Raw genomic sequence first — 17,344 nt, forward strand, 5'->3', positions numbered from 1 at the left:
TTTTAACCTTTTTGTATCATGAATTCCTTTGGCTATCTGGCTAAGCCCTTCTCAGAATCCCTTCTCTGAATAATGTTTTAAAATACTTAAAATGCATAGGAATAAACAATTGCCATAGTTGCCAAAATTAAAAAAGCAAAAAACAAAAGCAAAATTCCAGGTTAAAAACTCCTGGATTATATAATCTCTCAGGTCTCTTTCTCTTCTTCCAATTCTCTGATCTATGTTTTTGTTGTTGTTTTTTTTTTTAACCCTTATCTGTTGTCCTAGAATTAATACTGTATTTTGGTTTCAAGGCAGAAGAGTGGTTAGGGCTAGCTAAAATAGGGGTTATGTGATTTGCCCAGGGTAGCACAGTTAGGAAATGTCTGAGGTCAAATTTGAACTCAGGTCCTTTTGACCCCAGATCTGGCTCTCAATGCACTGAGTTGCTTAGCTGCCCTCTGATCTATGCTTTTAAATTTTTTGCTAAGTCCTTGGGGCCAAGTTTCCATCCACTCTCCTGAATTCCTTATTTTTAGAGTCCGGCTTCAGCTGTTTCTTCCTTTGAGAAAAGATTCTTCAGAATAATGATTTTTCCCCTATTTACAAATGTCACCGTCTTATTTACAATTCTGATCTACTTAATACAGTTCCACTTCCACGTTCCCAAGTAATGTTTAACCTCAAGTAAAAAACCTGGGAGATAAAAGAGTTTGTTATCTATGGAGCCTCATTCCACCCCCGTTGGTTATTAATTTCTGAACATTTGAATTCTTCTTTGAAGAAGAATGTACTTGAGTGGCTGCACCATAAGCCTTAGGCTAGAGTCAGGTTTCAAGTTCTTGTCCTGCATTGTGAGGATGATTGAAATCTGCCTTGGGTTCTATTTCTGAAATGCTTCCTTATCCAAACCGTGTCCTTAAGAGCTCCATTTAATGCCTCCTGGACCTTGGCGATTGTTAAGGTCTGAGATTTTCTTCTCCTGGACAAGAGACTAGTCATTTGTGGGCACCATCCTCAAACCCATATTCTTTGTAAGGACTGGAAACGAAGAAAGCATCCACCTGGCACCATGTCAGCAGGGCGGGCAAGTCCCCAGGTTAAGAACTTTGAAGCTTGGGATTATGTCGTGTTTGCAGCTCTTTTTGTCATTTCTTCAGGAATTGGAGTGTTCTTTGCCATAAAAGAAAGGAAGAAGGCAACTTCCAGGGAGTTTTTAGTGGGGGGCAAGCAAATGACCTGTGGTCCTGTGGCTCTGTCCTTGACAGCTAGCTTCATGTCAGCAGTCACTGTCCTGGGGGCTCCAGCGGAGGTCTACCGTTTTGGGGCATCCTTCCTGCTTTTCTTCATAGCATATGCATTTGTTGTCATCTTTACTTCTGAGCTCTTTCTGCCAGTTTTTTACACATCTGGGATTACCAGCACTTATGAGGTAAGGGAAGTAATCACTATTTGGAATTTCTAGATTAACTGTTAATGTGCCAAACAGTCAAGGTCTCCACTTGGTCTACATGGTTCTATTTTCCCTTAAACTATACCCACACATAGTAGGATGTTTAATAAATGCTTGCTGAATAAGTATAAAAATGAGTACTATACAGAGTCTTTGTACTAATAATTGGCACAGTGATTAAACTCTGCTAAAATCTTCTCAAGGCACTCTTACATCTCTCCTCTCAGTCCATATGGATTAATAGACTGGATTTGTTGGATGGGTATGTGTACTGGCAAATATTTAATAGCTAGCTCTTTAGAAAAGATAATTTTCATTATTAATATTTTCCCATCTCTTTCTTAAATAGAGATAATCAACAAAACAACAAATCAAGACCCAATGTGTAGCATTTTGCCATCTTCCAAAGTGTAATCACTCATCGTGAAAATTTAATAATCATCTTTTCCTGGGCTAGTTTGAGCTGGTCCCCAAATACCCTTGGTACTGACCCAGATTTATACCACAGTGAATTTTCAATACAAGCAGCTAAAGAAAGGGGATGAACTATTTTGCTAAGCCTGTGGACTTTCTTGTTTAGATTTTAAAGTACCATTTGGTCCCAAAGAGATAGGCAGGACAAGATTGACCTTCATATCCATTTTATGTAGATGGAAACTGAGAAGAAACTAAGTCACTTGCCCAAGATTACATAAGTTAGGAACTAGACCCATGTGAGAATATAGGTTTCTTGCTCAAACTAGGATCCTTTAAACCATATTATGATCACATGGAATCATGGAGATGGAAGGGACTTTAGAAACCGTTGAGTCCAATCTACAGCTAAAATGGAATTTCCTCTGTAATATACCTCATAAGTGCTTGTCTAGCCTATGCTTGTATATGAGAATGATCCTACTCCCTCCCAAAGCAGCTTATTCTACTTTGGGAGTCTGTTACTGAATTTCTCTTTGTACACACAAAATTTCCTTTCAAACACAGGTTTATTATTAGGTCTGCAATATTTCTTATCCCAACAAAAATTTCATAGAAACATATGCATATGAGAAAGATACTGAATATTTTAAGGCAAAGTGAGCATTGATTAGAAAATTCCTTGCTTTTTAGAGGCAAAAAATGGATTTTCTCTCTCGTGGATTTTTCAGTAATTAAAAATAAAAATAACAGCTGTATAAAGTGACTCAGAATTTCAGAGCATCCTCATTAATCAGTTGTGATAATAACAACATTCTTTATTCCACTCTGGATAGTCATGAAGAATGCAAATTTTCTAATTATAAAAGGTAGGATAAGTGGGAGCTCTAACTTGATGATACCCTCTTGAAAGAGGAAGAGTAGTAGGATAGAGTCCTGGATTTGGAGTCAAGAGACCCAGGTTCAAAGTCTAATTCTACAATTTAATATTTGGATGACCTTAGGTGAGTCACATGTAACTTCTTTGGGTCTCATTTACTTTCAGGCTAAAAGAAAGAGGTTGGACTAGGTGGTTTTTAAGGTCCCATTCTAGCTATGAATCTGGGGTGCTAATTCTATGACCAAATTGGCCAACCAGATCACTCAATTCAGCCAAAAATACTTGACTATTTTTGACAGAGTAGACTACATTTAATTGGACACAACTAAACTGCTGACTGTGTATACAGATTAGTATTATTAGACAGAGCCCCATACTATATTTATTATGAGAATCAAATGACTTTACACTCATAGATTGCATTGCAAACTTTGCTCAGAATGTTTCCTAGGTGTGGAAGGCCCTTTCTCATTATCTGAAGTCCTCCAAATATGAGCATGGGTGTGTACCAACAGAGAAAGTTTTTTTCCCAATCTCTTACCCATGTCTACTCCCAGTTATTAACATTCTCTCTCTCTCTCTCTCTCTCTCTCTCTCTCTCTCTCTCTCTCTCTCTCTCTCTCTCTCTCTCTCTCTCTCTCTCTCTCTCTCTCTTTCTCTTTTGCCCTCACTCCTCTGTCTCTCTTTCTCTTTGCTTTTCTCTTCTCTCTCTGTCTCTATCTCTTTCTATATCTCTGTCTCTCTCTTTTTCTCTGTCTCTCTGAGTCTGTCTCTGTCTCTCTGTCTCTGTCTCTCTTTCTCACTGTCTCTTTCCCTTCCTCTTATTTTTAAAATTACTTTGCATTTTCTTATTTTGTTTATATGTTGTATCTCCCCTCCCACCCTAGCTCCAACTATGCATGTCATGAAAGTTTAGATACGATAGCATTATTATCCCTAGGAGCAGCACAGTGCCTTTCTCAAGTTAGGGGCTTAATAAATATTTGTTGAATTCGATTGAATAGGTATTGTGGTAAGGTGAAAAGAGCACAGGCATAGGAGTCAGAAGACCAAGGCTCCAGTTCTGACTCTGATTATTACCTAGATTGATCTTGGAAAAGTTATTTAACTTCCCAGGATCTCAGTTTCTTCAGCTGTAAAACAAGGAGGAAGGTTCACAAGAAGAATGGCCTTTGGGGTCTTTTCCAGTTCTAAATCAAAGATATTATGAGTTATAATACACACAGAATCATAAAGAAAAAAAGTCAACATACACTTAAATATTATCTTTCCCCTTGAATATGTTCTTCCTCTTGATTTAGTATTTCTAGCTGAAATTACCGTTTACTTTGTGTGTGCTGTTTGATCCCTTTGGTTATCTTTGCTTATTCCATCTTCCTTATGCATCATACTTAATAAATTGACCTTTTACTATTCCTCGGCAACATCTCAATATCCATGCCCTCTATTTGCTTTTCCTACTTCTATCACTGTAGCTTGGACCCCTCATTAACGCTTATCCAGCCTATGGAAAAGCATCCTATCTAATCTTCCTTACTCTCTTCTCTCCAACCCATTTGCTTCCAGAATAACCTTTCCTATGCATAGATTTCCTCATGTCAGACTTTTCATCAAATATATTCATGGAATCCCCATTGCCTTCTTAGTAAAGCTCCAAATTCTTTGTCTGGTTTTCAAGACCTTCTACAGTCTATTACCATATTGCCTTTCTAACTTTATCTCATGTTGCTTTCATGTTATCTACTTTCTAGCCAAACTGGACAACTCTGGCACCCAGACCTTCTCTGCCTTTTCTGACATTATTCTGATGCCTGGGAAACCAGCCCTCTCCCACTTCTTCTGTCGAATTCCTAACTGTCTTTTCCATATCTAATTGAAATGCTACCTCCTGCATGAAGGAAACATTGTTCATCCCTGGCAAGGTGAGCCCTAGAACCAATTACCCTCTCTTTTCTTTGGGATTGGCTCCATGTCATATGAAATATAATATTCTATAAATATATAATCATTATGAACCTGAAAATGAAGAATTTCATCTGTTTTATTGGGTTTCCCCATAAGACCAGATCCTTGACATTTATTAATTCAATGGTTTTCTTATGTCCAGTACTATGAATCTCTTCTTTGATTTTCAGGATTTTCAAAGTTTGGTATTTAATTGGGATTTTAAAAATCTGTTTTTTTTTTGTAGTTTTTTTAAAATAAAAATTCTCTATTTTACAATCCATTCTCCATTTTACCAATGTTCTCATTTAGAGATATACATTTCCCCCTAAATGCTGCTTTGGTTGTTCTCATTAATTTTGGCTTGTTGAGAGAGAATTGAGGATTTCAGAGAAGAGCCTGGAATTTCAAATGTCCTTAAAAGAAAACAATCTAGTAAGAAAATTTAAAGTAGATGGCATTATGGATTTGGAGTTACTTGGCATAGATTCAAATCATTGTTTGGCTATCTTTATAACCTTAGATAAGGCATATTCTTTCTCTGGGGATCGACTTCTCCATGTGACGAGGTTGGACTAATGACCTCTACTGTCTTTTCTGACTAAGATCCTATGAATCTGTAAACTCTGAAGGAATGGAAGAATGCCAATTGACTTAAGAGTTGGGATACAAAGGACCTTCAGATACTTTCATAGGATTCTGATAGGAAGGGGTTCAGTTCAGTTAAAACATGTATTAAGTATCTTTGTTCAGTCATTTCAGTTGAGTCTGATCCTGTGTGACCCCAAATGGAGTTTTCTTGGCAAAGATACTGGAGTGATTTTCTTTCTCTAACTCATTTTCTAGATGAGAAACTGAGGCACACACAGCCTTGTCCAGAGTGATATAGTTAATAAGTATCTGAAGTCAGATTTGAATTCAGAAAGATGAGTCTTACTGACTCCAGGTCTGGCACTCTATCCAACCACTGGACCACCTACCTGCCCATTAACTGCCTACCAGGTGCAAGGTACCATGCTATAGTTTTGATACAAAGACAAATGGAGAAATCCCCTGCTCTGAAGGATGCAATTTTTGTATATGTATACATATACATACATAAATATATATATATACATATATATATGTAAATAAAAGATGATTTCAAGAGCAGCAGACTTCAAAAGTGGGTGGATGTTTAGTAGCATACTCATGAAAAATTTTGCGTAGGAAGTTGTACCTTCAGGGAAGTTAAGACTTCAAAAGGCAGATAGATATACAGATGGCAAGCTCAGCAGGCATCAAGGACATTCTGTGCAAATACATAGAGATAAGAAATGGAAAGTTGTATCTAAAGATCAAGGCAGTTTGGTCAGGCCATCAAGTGAGGAATACTGCCATGGTGTGCAGAGGACAGTGGGCCCAAGGCAAATTCAGTGACACCTGTCTCTGAGGTGGGGGAAACACCTATTCCCAAGACAGTCCAACCAATAATCTTTGCCCTAATTGTTCTTCCTAACTCACTCTGTCCTGAAAGACATCATTGTCCCCTGCAGGCTGGGTCTTATATTCCAAATACTCCATTTTGCAGATGAAAAAACTGAGGTATACATAGAATTTTTTGAAGTCACATAGCAGCTCTGGAATCTAGAACTTGTTCTATTGGCCCCAAATAATTCAGACCTTTTTTTTGGTGCTATTATTCCCAATAAACTCTCCTTTCCCATTATTTCTCTTAAAATGTAAAAGGCATAATACATAATGTGTTCATATATACATACATGTATACATGTGTGTATACATGCACACCTATACATAAATATACCCATTACATTAAGATATTTCAAATCTTTCTTTTCAAACATTTATATACATATGTATACTTGTACATAAATGTAGATCCATACACATGTAACTGAAATGTTAAGTGAAACCATTGGGAAGGGTGGTTCATGAGTAATAGTCATGCCAGAAAAAAGTACTGGATTGAGGATCAGAGGAATAGGTTCTGGTTTCCAGGACTGCTGTGTGACCTTAATTTGAATAAAGAGGTATTTGTAACATAAGGAAGGAAAGGGAGGAAGGAAGGACAGGGAGGGAGGGAAGATGAAATGGACTACTTTGGATGGTAGTGAATTAAGCACAGGAGTTGGAGGTATTCATATTGAGATTATCTGGTTTCTTGTTAAAGATGTTCCTGACCAGGTAGGGGTTGAATGAGGAGACTTTTGGAGCCTCTTCTAATTCTTAGACATATGAAATCATAGATATAAAGTTGGAAGAGACCTTAAAGTTTAATAAAAGTCCAATTCCCTCATTTTACACATAGAAAACTGAGGCATCAAAAGGTTATAGAAATATAGAGAAAATAACTATTACCTTTATATGCCTCAGTATATAAAAATTATAGATATACAGAACAAATGGAGAGTTAAGTGGTATAGTGGCTAGAGTGTCATGTCTGGAGTCAGGAAAACCTAAATTCAAATTCAGCTTTTCAGATACTGTGTGGCCCTGGGCAAGTCACTTAACCTGTTTTTGCCACTGTTTTCTCATCTGTCAGATGAGCTGGAAAAGGAAATGGCAAGTTATTCCAGTATTTTTGCCAAGAAAATCCCAAAATGAGTCATGAAGAATCAGACATGCCTGAAATGACTGAACAATATATAGAAGGCATGCTAGCAATATGGAGGTTAAGTGTCTTGGTCAAGGTCATAGAACTGGTGAAGTATCTTAAAGTAGAATTTGAACCCAGGTCTCCCTGAAACCCAGTGCAATGGCTGGTCTGTTATACCATACTGTTTCCTGGGTTAGTGCTCACTGAAACATTATTGACTTCTTGTATATTTTCTCCTTTTTTTTTCTTTAGTATTTACAGCTAAGATTTAACAAGGTGGTTCGTTATGCTGCCACGCTTATCTACATAGTGCAGACGGTAAGAATACTTTCGAATTTGGGGGTTGGGTGCTGGGAATGGTCAAGAGAGGATGTTCATAGGAGTACATTTTTTCCAGCCCGTGGTAAGTGTCTGCTCATATCTCATTTCTTACTATCTATTCTCCAGTCCAGTGACAATGGCCTCCTAGCTGTTCTACAAATAAGACTCTCCATTTCTCCTCTCTAGGCATCCTCTCTGGCTTCCTCCTATATCTAGGATGCTCTCCTTACTCCCACTCCTGACTACTGGCCTTCCTGGCTCCCTATAAATTCCAACTAAAATCCCATGTTCTGCCGGAAGCCTTTCCCAACACCTCTTAATTCGGTAACTCCCCCTCTGTTATTTCTCCCCTAGTAACCCTTCATATAGAACTTGCTTTGTACATCATTTATCTGCATGCTGTCCTGTGTTTAAGTCCTGATTCTGAAACTCACTGCCTTGAGTGACCTTAGGCAAGTCATTTTCTCAGTACCCAAGAGATTCTCAGTCTACAAGAAAACCCTGAATGGTATCACAAAGAATTCCACAAAACTGAAACAAAAGAACAACCAAGGGGCAAAGCACAATGATAGGATGACGGGGACTTTGTGAGGACCTGGGCTTAGAATGCTATTTGTGCGAGGAGGAGGTGAGGGAAATGGGAATGGAGTGTCATCGGCCGGTCTGACCAGAAGCAATCTTCCTTCAGGACTGATTCCCCACATCCATGACTCCTTGATGATCTTCTACTGATCCCAGGTGCCCAGAGCAGGAAGGTGGGTGGGGAGATGGCATAGAGAATACAGTTTGCTGTGCCCCTGATGCTTCAGGAATGGGACACATCATTGGCTATTGGAGGAATTTGGCTAGTCGATGGGTTGATGCTGGTGATGGGGATCACCTTCTGATAGGAGGAAGAAGCCAATGAGCTCCTTCCAGGTGATAGCAAGTTTCACACTTCTGGTCTTTAGATTGACATTCCTCTTTTTCTCTATCAGTTAATAGATTAGCTCACATTATCCTTTGACTCGTTTACAAAGGTACAATGACTAATATGTATTCTAGTCTTATTCAGTCACCTCAGGGGATGGGGGAAGATGGAGAAGTAAAAAAATCTCCTTCAACGTAGGGGACAGAAGGACCAAAATGTACCCAATTTCCTTGAGTACCTCCAGAAGCTAATCACTTCTTTCTCCCTTCCTTATTGTTTGTCCCTGATGTTTTCCAACTCTTCTCTGAGAGGTTGTGAGTGGGAGCAGGCATCCCCACTCACTGAACAGGGCATAACACCAATGGGTTTGAACAGTCAAGTCTATGGTGAGGATACTGTCACTCAAGGATGGACATTCAGTATACTGCATAAGTGGCCACAGGCAGCCAGCCTGCCAACATCCTCTTTGCCAAGCAATTCTTCCTCACCTCCTTCTTCTTCAGATCCTCTACACTGGAGTGGTGATTTATGCTCCTGCTTTGGCGCTCAACCAAGGTGAGTTGTGGGAAAATGATCCTTTACCTGTACCTTCACCCTAACTTCTGCAAAATGAATAGAACACTGACAACTTTTGTTTTCTAAAAATTTTTAACATTTACCTTCTATTTTAGAGTTGACAGTAAGAATCAGTTCCAAGGTAAGAACTAGGCAATCAGGGTTAAGTGACTTGCCTAGGATCACACAACTAGAAAGTGTGTGAGGCCATATTTGAACCCAGGACCTCTTGTCTCTAGACCTGGCACTCTATCCACTGAGCTTCCTAGCTGCTCCATGACGAGATTTTCTTAAAGTTAAGCATTTCTGTAAATGAAGGTTTTCTAGCTGGGGCCCAGACCACCACTTGAACAGTTAACTCAGGTGCTTTGTTAGTGGTTTTGTCTAGATGATTCCAAATAATTGGTTTATAATTACTATTATTTTCGCATCTCTGTTTTTAAGTCAGGTGATTTTAGGACTGGGTTGTGGCAAATTAAAATAATTGGCCTGTAATTTTTGGTAGAAGAAATTTAATAATAATTTCAATGAGGTAAAGATAAAAATATTTCTTTATTCCATTTGTTTTTAATAATATTTCATTCCCCCAACATGTGTTAAAACTTCTATACAATAATTTTTAAAAATTGACCTCTAAATTCTCTCCCTCCTTCCCATCTTCCCTCATTTCCTTTTACTTCTCCCCCCTCCCAGAGATGGTAAACAATGTAATATAGATTTTAAATGTGTAATCATGTGAAATATTTTCTCATATGAGTTAGTATATTCTATTTGGATTAATTATTGTTGAAAAGGATAGGTTATCTAATATGCCAATGGCTGTATGATCTCTTCTAAGGAGCAACAGTTACTCAATTAAAATCTATTCAAAAGAAAAAGATTGTACCAAGTTAGAAAAGCTTTATGACCAACCCTGGTAATAACTTATATGTCTAATATCCAACATCCAATTTAGCTTAATGCATCAGGCTCATCCTGGAGGCCAGAGAGAGGGCTTGTTATTGGTATTAGTAAACCTAGTGTACATACCAGTGAAATCATAGATATTTGAAGTTGAAGGGAAAAAATCAAATGCTACTAATTAGTCCCATTATTTTATTCAGTTGTTAAAATCCATTCAAAATGGTGGTATTTCTTACCAAAGATTTGGATAATTTAAAAATATGGCATAACCCTGTTAAATGAGGGGGTGTATTCAGACCAAAGAGAGAAAGGTGTGAAATCTGAGAAAATCTCTTTGTTTTTCAGTCCTTTGGGATTTTAGGATTGGGTTATGGTAAGTTATAAGATAGAAGTTAATTTTTTATGAGAATCTATAACTAGGCTTAGCTCTTCAAACCAGGTGAACCTTTATCTGCCTCACTTTCTATGAAAAGTTTGTTGTTTACTTCCCTTCCAGAAACCTCTTGTAATTTTATTTTACTATTTACAGTGACTGGGTTTGATCTCTGGGGGTCTGTGTTTGCGACAGGAATTGTCTGCACGTTCTACTGTACCCTGGTATGTACCCATCAGAGAAAGCTTAGCTAGTCCAAGATGGAACACAACCCGATCACAATGCTAATTCTAGAGTGAATGACTACATTTCAAAGTTATAGGAACAACAAAAACCTGGCTTACTGCTCATATTTTCCAAATTATGAATATTGATTTTCTTCAAATGCCTATTCATTGACAATCTGTGAGTAAGCAGGCTACAAATTCAGAGATGATTCTAGGGTGTCATCACAAATATCCAGATATACCAATGGAAAAGTTCCCCAGGCTATGGCTACATGCCATTGTAGTGGTGTCTGCTTTTTTGGGGAGATGGGGTAAGGATTTACCCATCTTCCCCCCCCCATAATTATCCAAGTTAACCCATAGAAGGAATTTATACTGACTAAGAAAAATGGCATCTTCCAACTGGCTCCAACTGTTCAGAGAGAGGGGAAGATTATATGTGTGAGCAAGGGGGTTGTATTTGGTTAATACTAAAGGTCAGTGATTCCAGGACTTGAATGCCATTGTTGGCTAGTTGTGCTACCCTGGAACCATTTTCTGCATTCTGATCTGCACTCACTCAATTCTTTAACCTCGTACCCCAAGAGGTATTGACAATATGTTTAAATAAATGTTAACAATAACTGTGATACTATTCTCCTAGGGAAGCAAATGGACTTGGGTAAGAAATACGAGTAAGTAGTTTGGAATGTGTGGACACAGACAACTGTCTCTAGGTGAAGAATCTTTTTACATGTTATCATTCAACAGATATCCAACATATGATCTCATTATGAAGTATAGCATATAACAAGTATCTTAAGTGCAGAAAGTTATCCTTGTTTTTCCTGTCATCTCTTCAGTACTCGTAATTGCTTTGAAATATCTTTCAGAAGCATTTCTTTTCCCTTCATTCCTACTGTCAACACTCTTGCCCATGTCCTCATCACCTCACACTAGGACCACTGACATAGCTTTCCAGCTAGGCTCCATTCCTTTCACGCTCACTTAGCTCAATCCATTATATATCAAAGGCAGATAAAATTTTCTAAGTAATCTATGCCATTATGTCTTTCTTTAGCTCAAAAATAAATAACCCTCCAATGATTTCCCATCGTATATATGATGAACTTCAAATTCTTCAGATTGAAGTTCAAGGTTAGCCATCATCTTTCCCAACCTAGCCAACCTTTTATCTTCCTCTTTACCAACACAAATTCTCTGCTCCATTAAAGTATTTCACTATATCCCAGAATACAGCATCTACTTTCCAGACCCTATGCCTTTGTTTATGGAGCTTTTCCCTTCTCCAGTACTATATTGACATTCCTTATGTCTTGGATCACCCCTCCTCTGGTTACAAAAATTAGGAATGGCTTTATATACCCTGGGCAAGGCAGAATTTGTTTTTGCAGCTTTGCAACATGAGTGTCTGTTGTAATTTATTCTTCTGTTTCCAGAATAAAATCCTACATCTTCCTTTCACACTCAACTCAGGGACCATCTTCTTGGACCACTAGGCACTAGATAACATAGGTTATAGCAGGCTGGACTTAGAATAAGGAAGATCTGAATTCAAATCCAGTTTCATATACTTTCTATCTCTATGACCGTAGGCAAGTCACTTATCTTTTTGTGTCCATATATTTATTTACATATGTATAAATATTTATTTCCAAAAATAGTGGTGATATTAACACCTATTTTACAAGGTTGTTGAGATGATCCAATCAGAATGGGGGTAACAAGCATTTATTAAGTACTACTATGTGACTGGTACTGTGCTAAGTATTTTATTATATTATAATAATAGAATATGATGAAGTCTATTCTATTATTTTTATATTCTATTCTATTTAAAATATTATCTCATTTGAGCCTCACACAATCATGGAAGGCAGGTATTATCATCCCCATTTTATAGTTGATGAAACTGAGAGGTTGTGACTTGCTCTCTGGGTTTCATTTCCTTCATCTTTTAAATAAAGATGTTGAATGAGATTTTCTCTAAATGTTTCTTCCAGCTCTGCAATTATGGTCTTGTACTTCATAAGATAAAGACTTTTTGTACTTATGAGCAGAGGAGTTGGGGAATAAACAGAATACTGTTATCATCTTTGATTTAAAGAACTCATATGGATTCTCTGTGTTTCAGGGAGGATTAAAAGCGGTAGTGTGGACAGATGCATTTCAAATGGTCGTCATGGTGGTAGGCTTCTTGACAGTTCTTATACAAGGAACAGCACATGCTGGTGGAATAGAAAATGTATTAGATTATTCAAGAAATGGGTCTCGACTTGAAATACTTGAGTATGTCTAATATGATTTTATTCTGTATTGGATTACTTTTCCTTGTTGTTTACAATAGTGTCTTGGAGTCTTGGAACATGACCTTATATATACACATCTCTCATAGTTTTGATGTGGATCCTTTGAGAAGGCATACTTTCTGGACAATTGCTATTGGAGGAACCTTTACATGGCTAGGCATCTATGGTGTTAATCAATCCACGATACAGAGATGCATTTCTTGCAAAACAGTAAAGCATGCTAAGGCGTAAGTTGGTTTTCATCATTGTCCTCATTATCATCATTAGAATGTACTTATTGATCACCTACTATATCCGTGAAGATATGCACATATTGAGCATCTTCTTTACACAAGCCAAGTGCTCAGGCATAAGACATTCCTTGTGAGACTTAAGAGATTCTTTCAATGAAGTTGAAGTGATAGATCATATAAAGGCAATATAGTAGAGTGGAAAAAAGAATGAACTGGAAATAGTAGTTAGACTATGAGTCCCTATGAAAATGTGTATTACCAGCACCAAGGATAGTACCCAGACTATAGTTATAGTAAGCACTTAATAATTGGTTGTGGGATTGAAAACAAGACTTATGTTTGAGTTGTAGCCTTGCCAGCTACTGGGTGTATGACTCGCTTCTCTGACTTCTCAATTTTATCCTTTGGGAAATGAAAAGTTTGGAGAAGTTCTTTTGTGTGTGTCATTGCTCTGTGAAGTTATGATTTATTATAGTCTAAGGTAGAATATGATAATTAGAGTAGCAGCCATTTTCAGGTAACAGATTTTGGGAAGGGGAATTGGGCTAGGGCAGATAGGAAAAGGTTAATAAAGGGGGTATAAATTAATATACTTCCTTAAGAGGAGGATTTATATGATTTTGAGGATGAGGGAGATCCACCCTTTCTCCATCTTCAGGAAAGGTGGTAAAGAATATTGGCAGGAATGGGCATATCAAGATCAGAAGACAACAAATATGCCGATGAGATAGGAATTGAGGGTATTTGAAGTGAAGTAGTAGGAAACAATTAAATCTATTATATATGCTTTTAGCTGATAAGTTTTTGATTTCAGTATCAGTTCTGAAGTGACTTTCAGCAGAATATCCATTAATAACATCATCAGAAGCAAAGTTCATAGAATCATAGACATCTAGACATGGAAGAGATCCCAGGAAATGGATCAATGTTTTATTTTCAGGTGAGGAAACTGAAGTTCAGAGAGGCTAACAAATTTAGCCAAAGCCACAAAGGCAATAGGTGACATATATGGGATTCAATTTTAGATCAGAGGAGTATAGAATAATAGATTCTGAACTGGAAGGGAGCTTGTACACCATCTATCACAAGAATTCCCTCATTTACAGAAAAGGAAACTGAGGTTCCATAAAGTTAAGTGACTTATTCAATGTCACACATAGTAAGGGGAGCACTTTGATTTTTTTCAAGACAGCAGTATTAATTTCATGACAGGGAATGCAAGGCTAGAGATACAGCTAACAAGTATTTACATACTATTCTACACACACCAAAGTTCATTAAATTACACTGGGACCTGACACTATTAAACCTTGAGATTTGTTACTGATACTGTTCTAAGAAAAATTTCTTTATAAATCTATTTCACTTCATATAATAACTGTTTCTGAAAAATTATGCTTCAAGTGTATTTTTGTCTAATTAAATTATATCTTAGATCAAGTCATTGGACTATCTGTTTAAATGATAACTATGCTGAAAATTTTGAATAATGAAGGATTTCTGTCAAAAAATAAAACATCTAATTTTTTCACATGTTGAATTTGCCTAGTATTATAATTAAGGCTCTTCTTCCTTTTTCTACCATCCCTCTTCCTTCTATTCTTCCCCCTCTCTTCCTTTTCCTCCTTCTTTTTTCTTCCTTCTACTATTCTTCCCCTGGTTTTTCTTTCTCCTACTATTCCTCTTTCTCTTGTTATTCTTCCTTTTCCTCTTCTTCTATTTTTCCTGCTCCTCCAATCCTTTTTCTTCCTTCTTCTCATAGTATTACTCTTTTTTTTTATTCCTCTTCCTCCATCTAATTCTAAATCAAACAAACAAACAAAAACCATTTCTAAGCCTCATTCTTTAGTGGCTGACTTATTTGAAGTAATATCCTTCCCAGAAAAATTCTACAAAAGGGTTTTGATAATACATAAGAAGGTTTTTAAAACTTAAAAAAGTGAATCCATATGAGGCTGATTATAAATGCAGTGCTCACCTGGAGAGAAAAAGATCTTATTTCATTTACATAGCAGCTAGGTATCTGACCATTTTTAGGTAAATGCTCCTTTTTCAAATGGAGGCTGGACTAGATGACCTTTGAGGTCCCTTCTGACTGAGATTGTATGATGGATCCTCTCATTTCAATGAGGCATCTCATTCCCCTCTTGAATAGTTTTAATTATTAGAAATGTCTACTTTATAATTTGCTGAACCCCATGTCTATACAATTTCCAGACACTGGTTCTGGTTGAGTCTTCCAGAGGCAAGCAAAACAAATCTAATCCTTATTCCACATGAAAAAAATCAAATATTTGAACATAGATATTGACTTTCTTAAATGTTCCTTTCTCCAGGTTAGGGGGGGAAAAAAAAAAAAACCTCCATCCATTCTTACATGACATTGGTTTAGAGTTTCTCACCTTCCTGGGGGCTTACTTCTGGGTATCATTGACCTTACCAACAGCTTTCCTGAAAAATGGTGCCCAGAATCTACATGTGTGATTTGTCCAGGGTTTCTCATTGGATTAGTGCTCTCTGGGTTAAGGAGTGTTTTTAAATGTATGCTATCACATTTGATCCTCACATCTGCTTCTCAAGAATGAACTTTATCCCAAGAGATATTAACAGACCTCTCATCTTTTCTCTTCTAGTGCCCTTTATCTTAACTTAGTTGGTCTCTGGGTGATTCTGGTGTGTGCAGTCTTTTCTGGCCTGATCATGTATTCTCACTTCAAGAACTGTGACCCCTGGACTGCTGGCATCATTTCGGCACCAGATCAGGTATGGATGCCAATGAGGTGGGTACCAAAATGGACCAGATGGGGTAGACTTGCAGAGCATTTCTAGAGGAGCCACAAAAGACATAAAAAGCAAGGAAATGGCAGCATGGTCTAAGAGAAAGATATTTTTTTAATAAGAGGCTAGAAATGAAAGCTCTTGCATCATCTCTACTATTGACTTGTGTGGTAACTTTTGGAAAGTCATTTTTCCTCCCAATTTCCTCATATATAAAATGAAGCAATCAGATGAGATTATCTCTAAGATGGAAACCAGATCGTAAAATTTGTGATTCCTGAGTTCTATAGTTGTTTTTTCTGTCTATAGGGAAATTATGTGGATCATTTAAAAGTTGTATTAGCATCTTTTGTTATTACATCAATTTCACTTCCAAACAGACACTTTCCTCCTTCCCTACCCAGAAAATCACCCCTTGTAACAAGAAAAAAAAAAGAACAAAAGTAGGTTAGCAGAGAAACACATCAATTAAGTTTGGATTAATATACACTGTTCTATACCAATAGTCTCCTATTTCTGCAAAGGAGGAAAAGCGGTCCCTTTTATCTAAGGCTGCTAGATAGCATAGTATGACTGGAGTGCCTGTGTCTGGAATCCAGAAGACCTGAGTTCAAATCTAACTGCAGACACTTCCTACTTATGAGACCCTGGACAAGTCACTTAACCTCTACCTCAGATTCTTCATCTACAAAACAGGGATAATAAATATCACCTATCTCCCAGAGCTGTTGGGAGGATCAAATGAAATAATATTAATATAGTGCTTATAGTAGCTATTATAAAAATTTTCTATAATAATAATAGTAAAATATTAGTTATTATTATTTCTTTTTCAGGGCCAAGTGTGGTCATTTATAATTCCATACATTAAGCTTTGTGGGTTTTTAAAAAAGTCTCTCTTCATGTATGTATGTATATTGAAGTTATGTATATTATTTCTCCATTTTAATTTACTTCCCTCTCTAGAAGTTCATAGAAGACATTAGAACATTTTAAAGCAGAAATTCTTAATCTTTTTTGAGTCACAGGCTCCTTTGACTGTCTGCTGAAACAAATGGATCTGTTTTTAGAGAGGTTTGAGGTTTACAAAGGACTTTACAAGTATGATTTCATTTCAACCTCATGACAACCCTGGGAAGTGGGTTTCATTATTTTCATTGTTTTACAGCTAAGAAAACTGAGGCAGTAATAGGCTAAGGAACTTACCCAAGGTCACACAGCTATTAAATGTCTGAGGTTGGTTATGAAATCAGGTCTTTCTGACTGCAGGTCCAGAGTTCTATCCACTGCACCATTTAGCTGCTTCTAAATGCATAAAATACAAAGAATAGAATGGAAACCAATTCTATTGAAATGCAACTATTGGTTCTTTTTTAAGACTCAGTACTAAGCTTCCTCCATTATAGTTTTCTTCTTTTCTTCATCATGAAATTGAAGCAACTCTAGGTCATTTATTTTCCTAATTT

General features: G+C 37.1%; 1 protein-coding gene across 2 annotated transcripts in view; it reads left to right on the forward strand.

The window, feature by feature from the left end:
* The first annotated feature begins 712 nt into the window (after window positions 1–712).
* SLC5A12 (solute carrier family 5 member 12) overlaps window positions 713–17,344 on the forward strand; it is a 37,314-nt gene continuing 20,682 nt past the window's right edge. Inside the window, exons 1-7 of one of the 2 annotated variants that reach the window (XM_001380125.5) lie at window positions 713–1,414; window positions 7,522–7,587; window positions 9,004–9,055; window positions 10,488–10,555; window positions 12,693–12,847; window positions 12,954–13,094; window positions 15,734–15,863. In XM_001380125.5, coding sequence (XP_001380162.1) covers window positions 1,055–1,414; window positions 7,522–7,587; window positions 9,004–9,055; window positions 10,488–10,555; window positions 12,693–12,847; window positions 12,954–13,094; window positions 15,734–15,863 — 972 coding nt within the window. In that variant the 5' untranslated portion in view covers window positions 713–1,054. Of the gene's footprint in view, window positions 1,415–4,321; window positions 4,652–7,521; window positions 7,588–9,003; window positions 9,056–10,487; window positions 10,556–12,692; window positions 12,848–12,953; window positions 13,095–15,733; window positions 15,864–17,344 lie in introns of those variants that run through there. The other variant, XM_016423459.2, reaches the window with a different exon arrangement.

The sequence above is a fragment of the Monodelphis domestica genome, chromosome 6, assembly GCF_027887165.1.
Source record: "Monodelphis domestica isolate mMonDom1 chromosome 6, mMonDom1.pri, whole genome shotgun sequence".
Lineage (NCBI taxonomy): Eukaryota > Metazoa > Chordata > Mammalia > Didelphimorphia > Didelphidae > Monodelphis > Monodelphis domestica.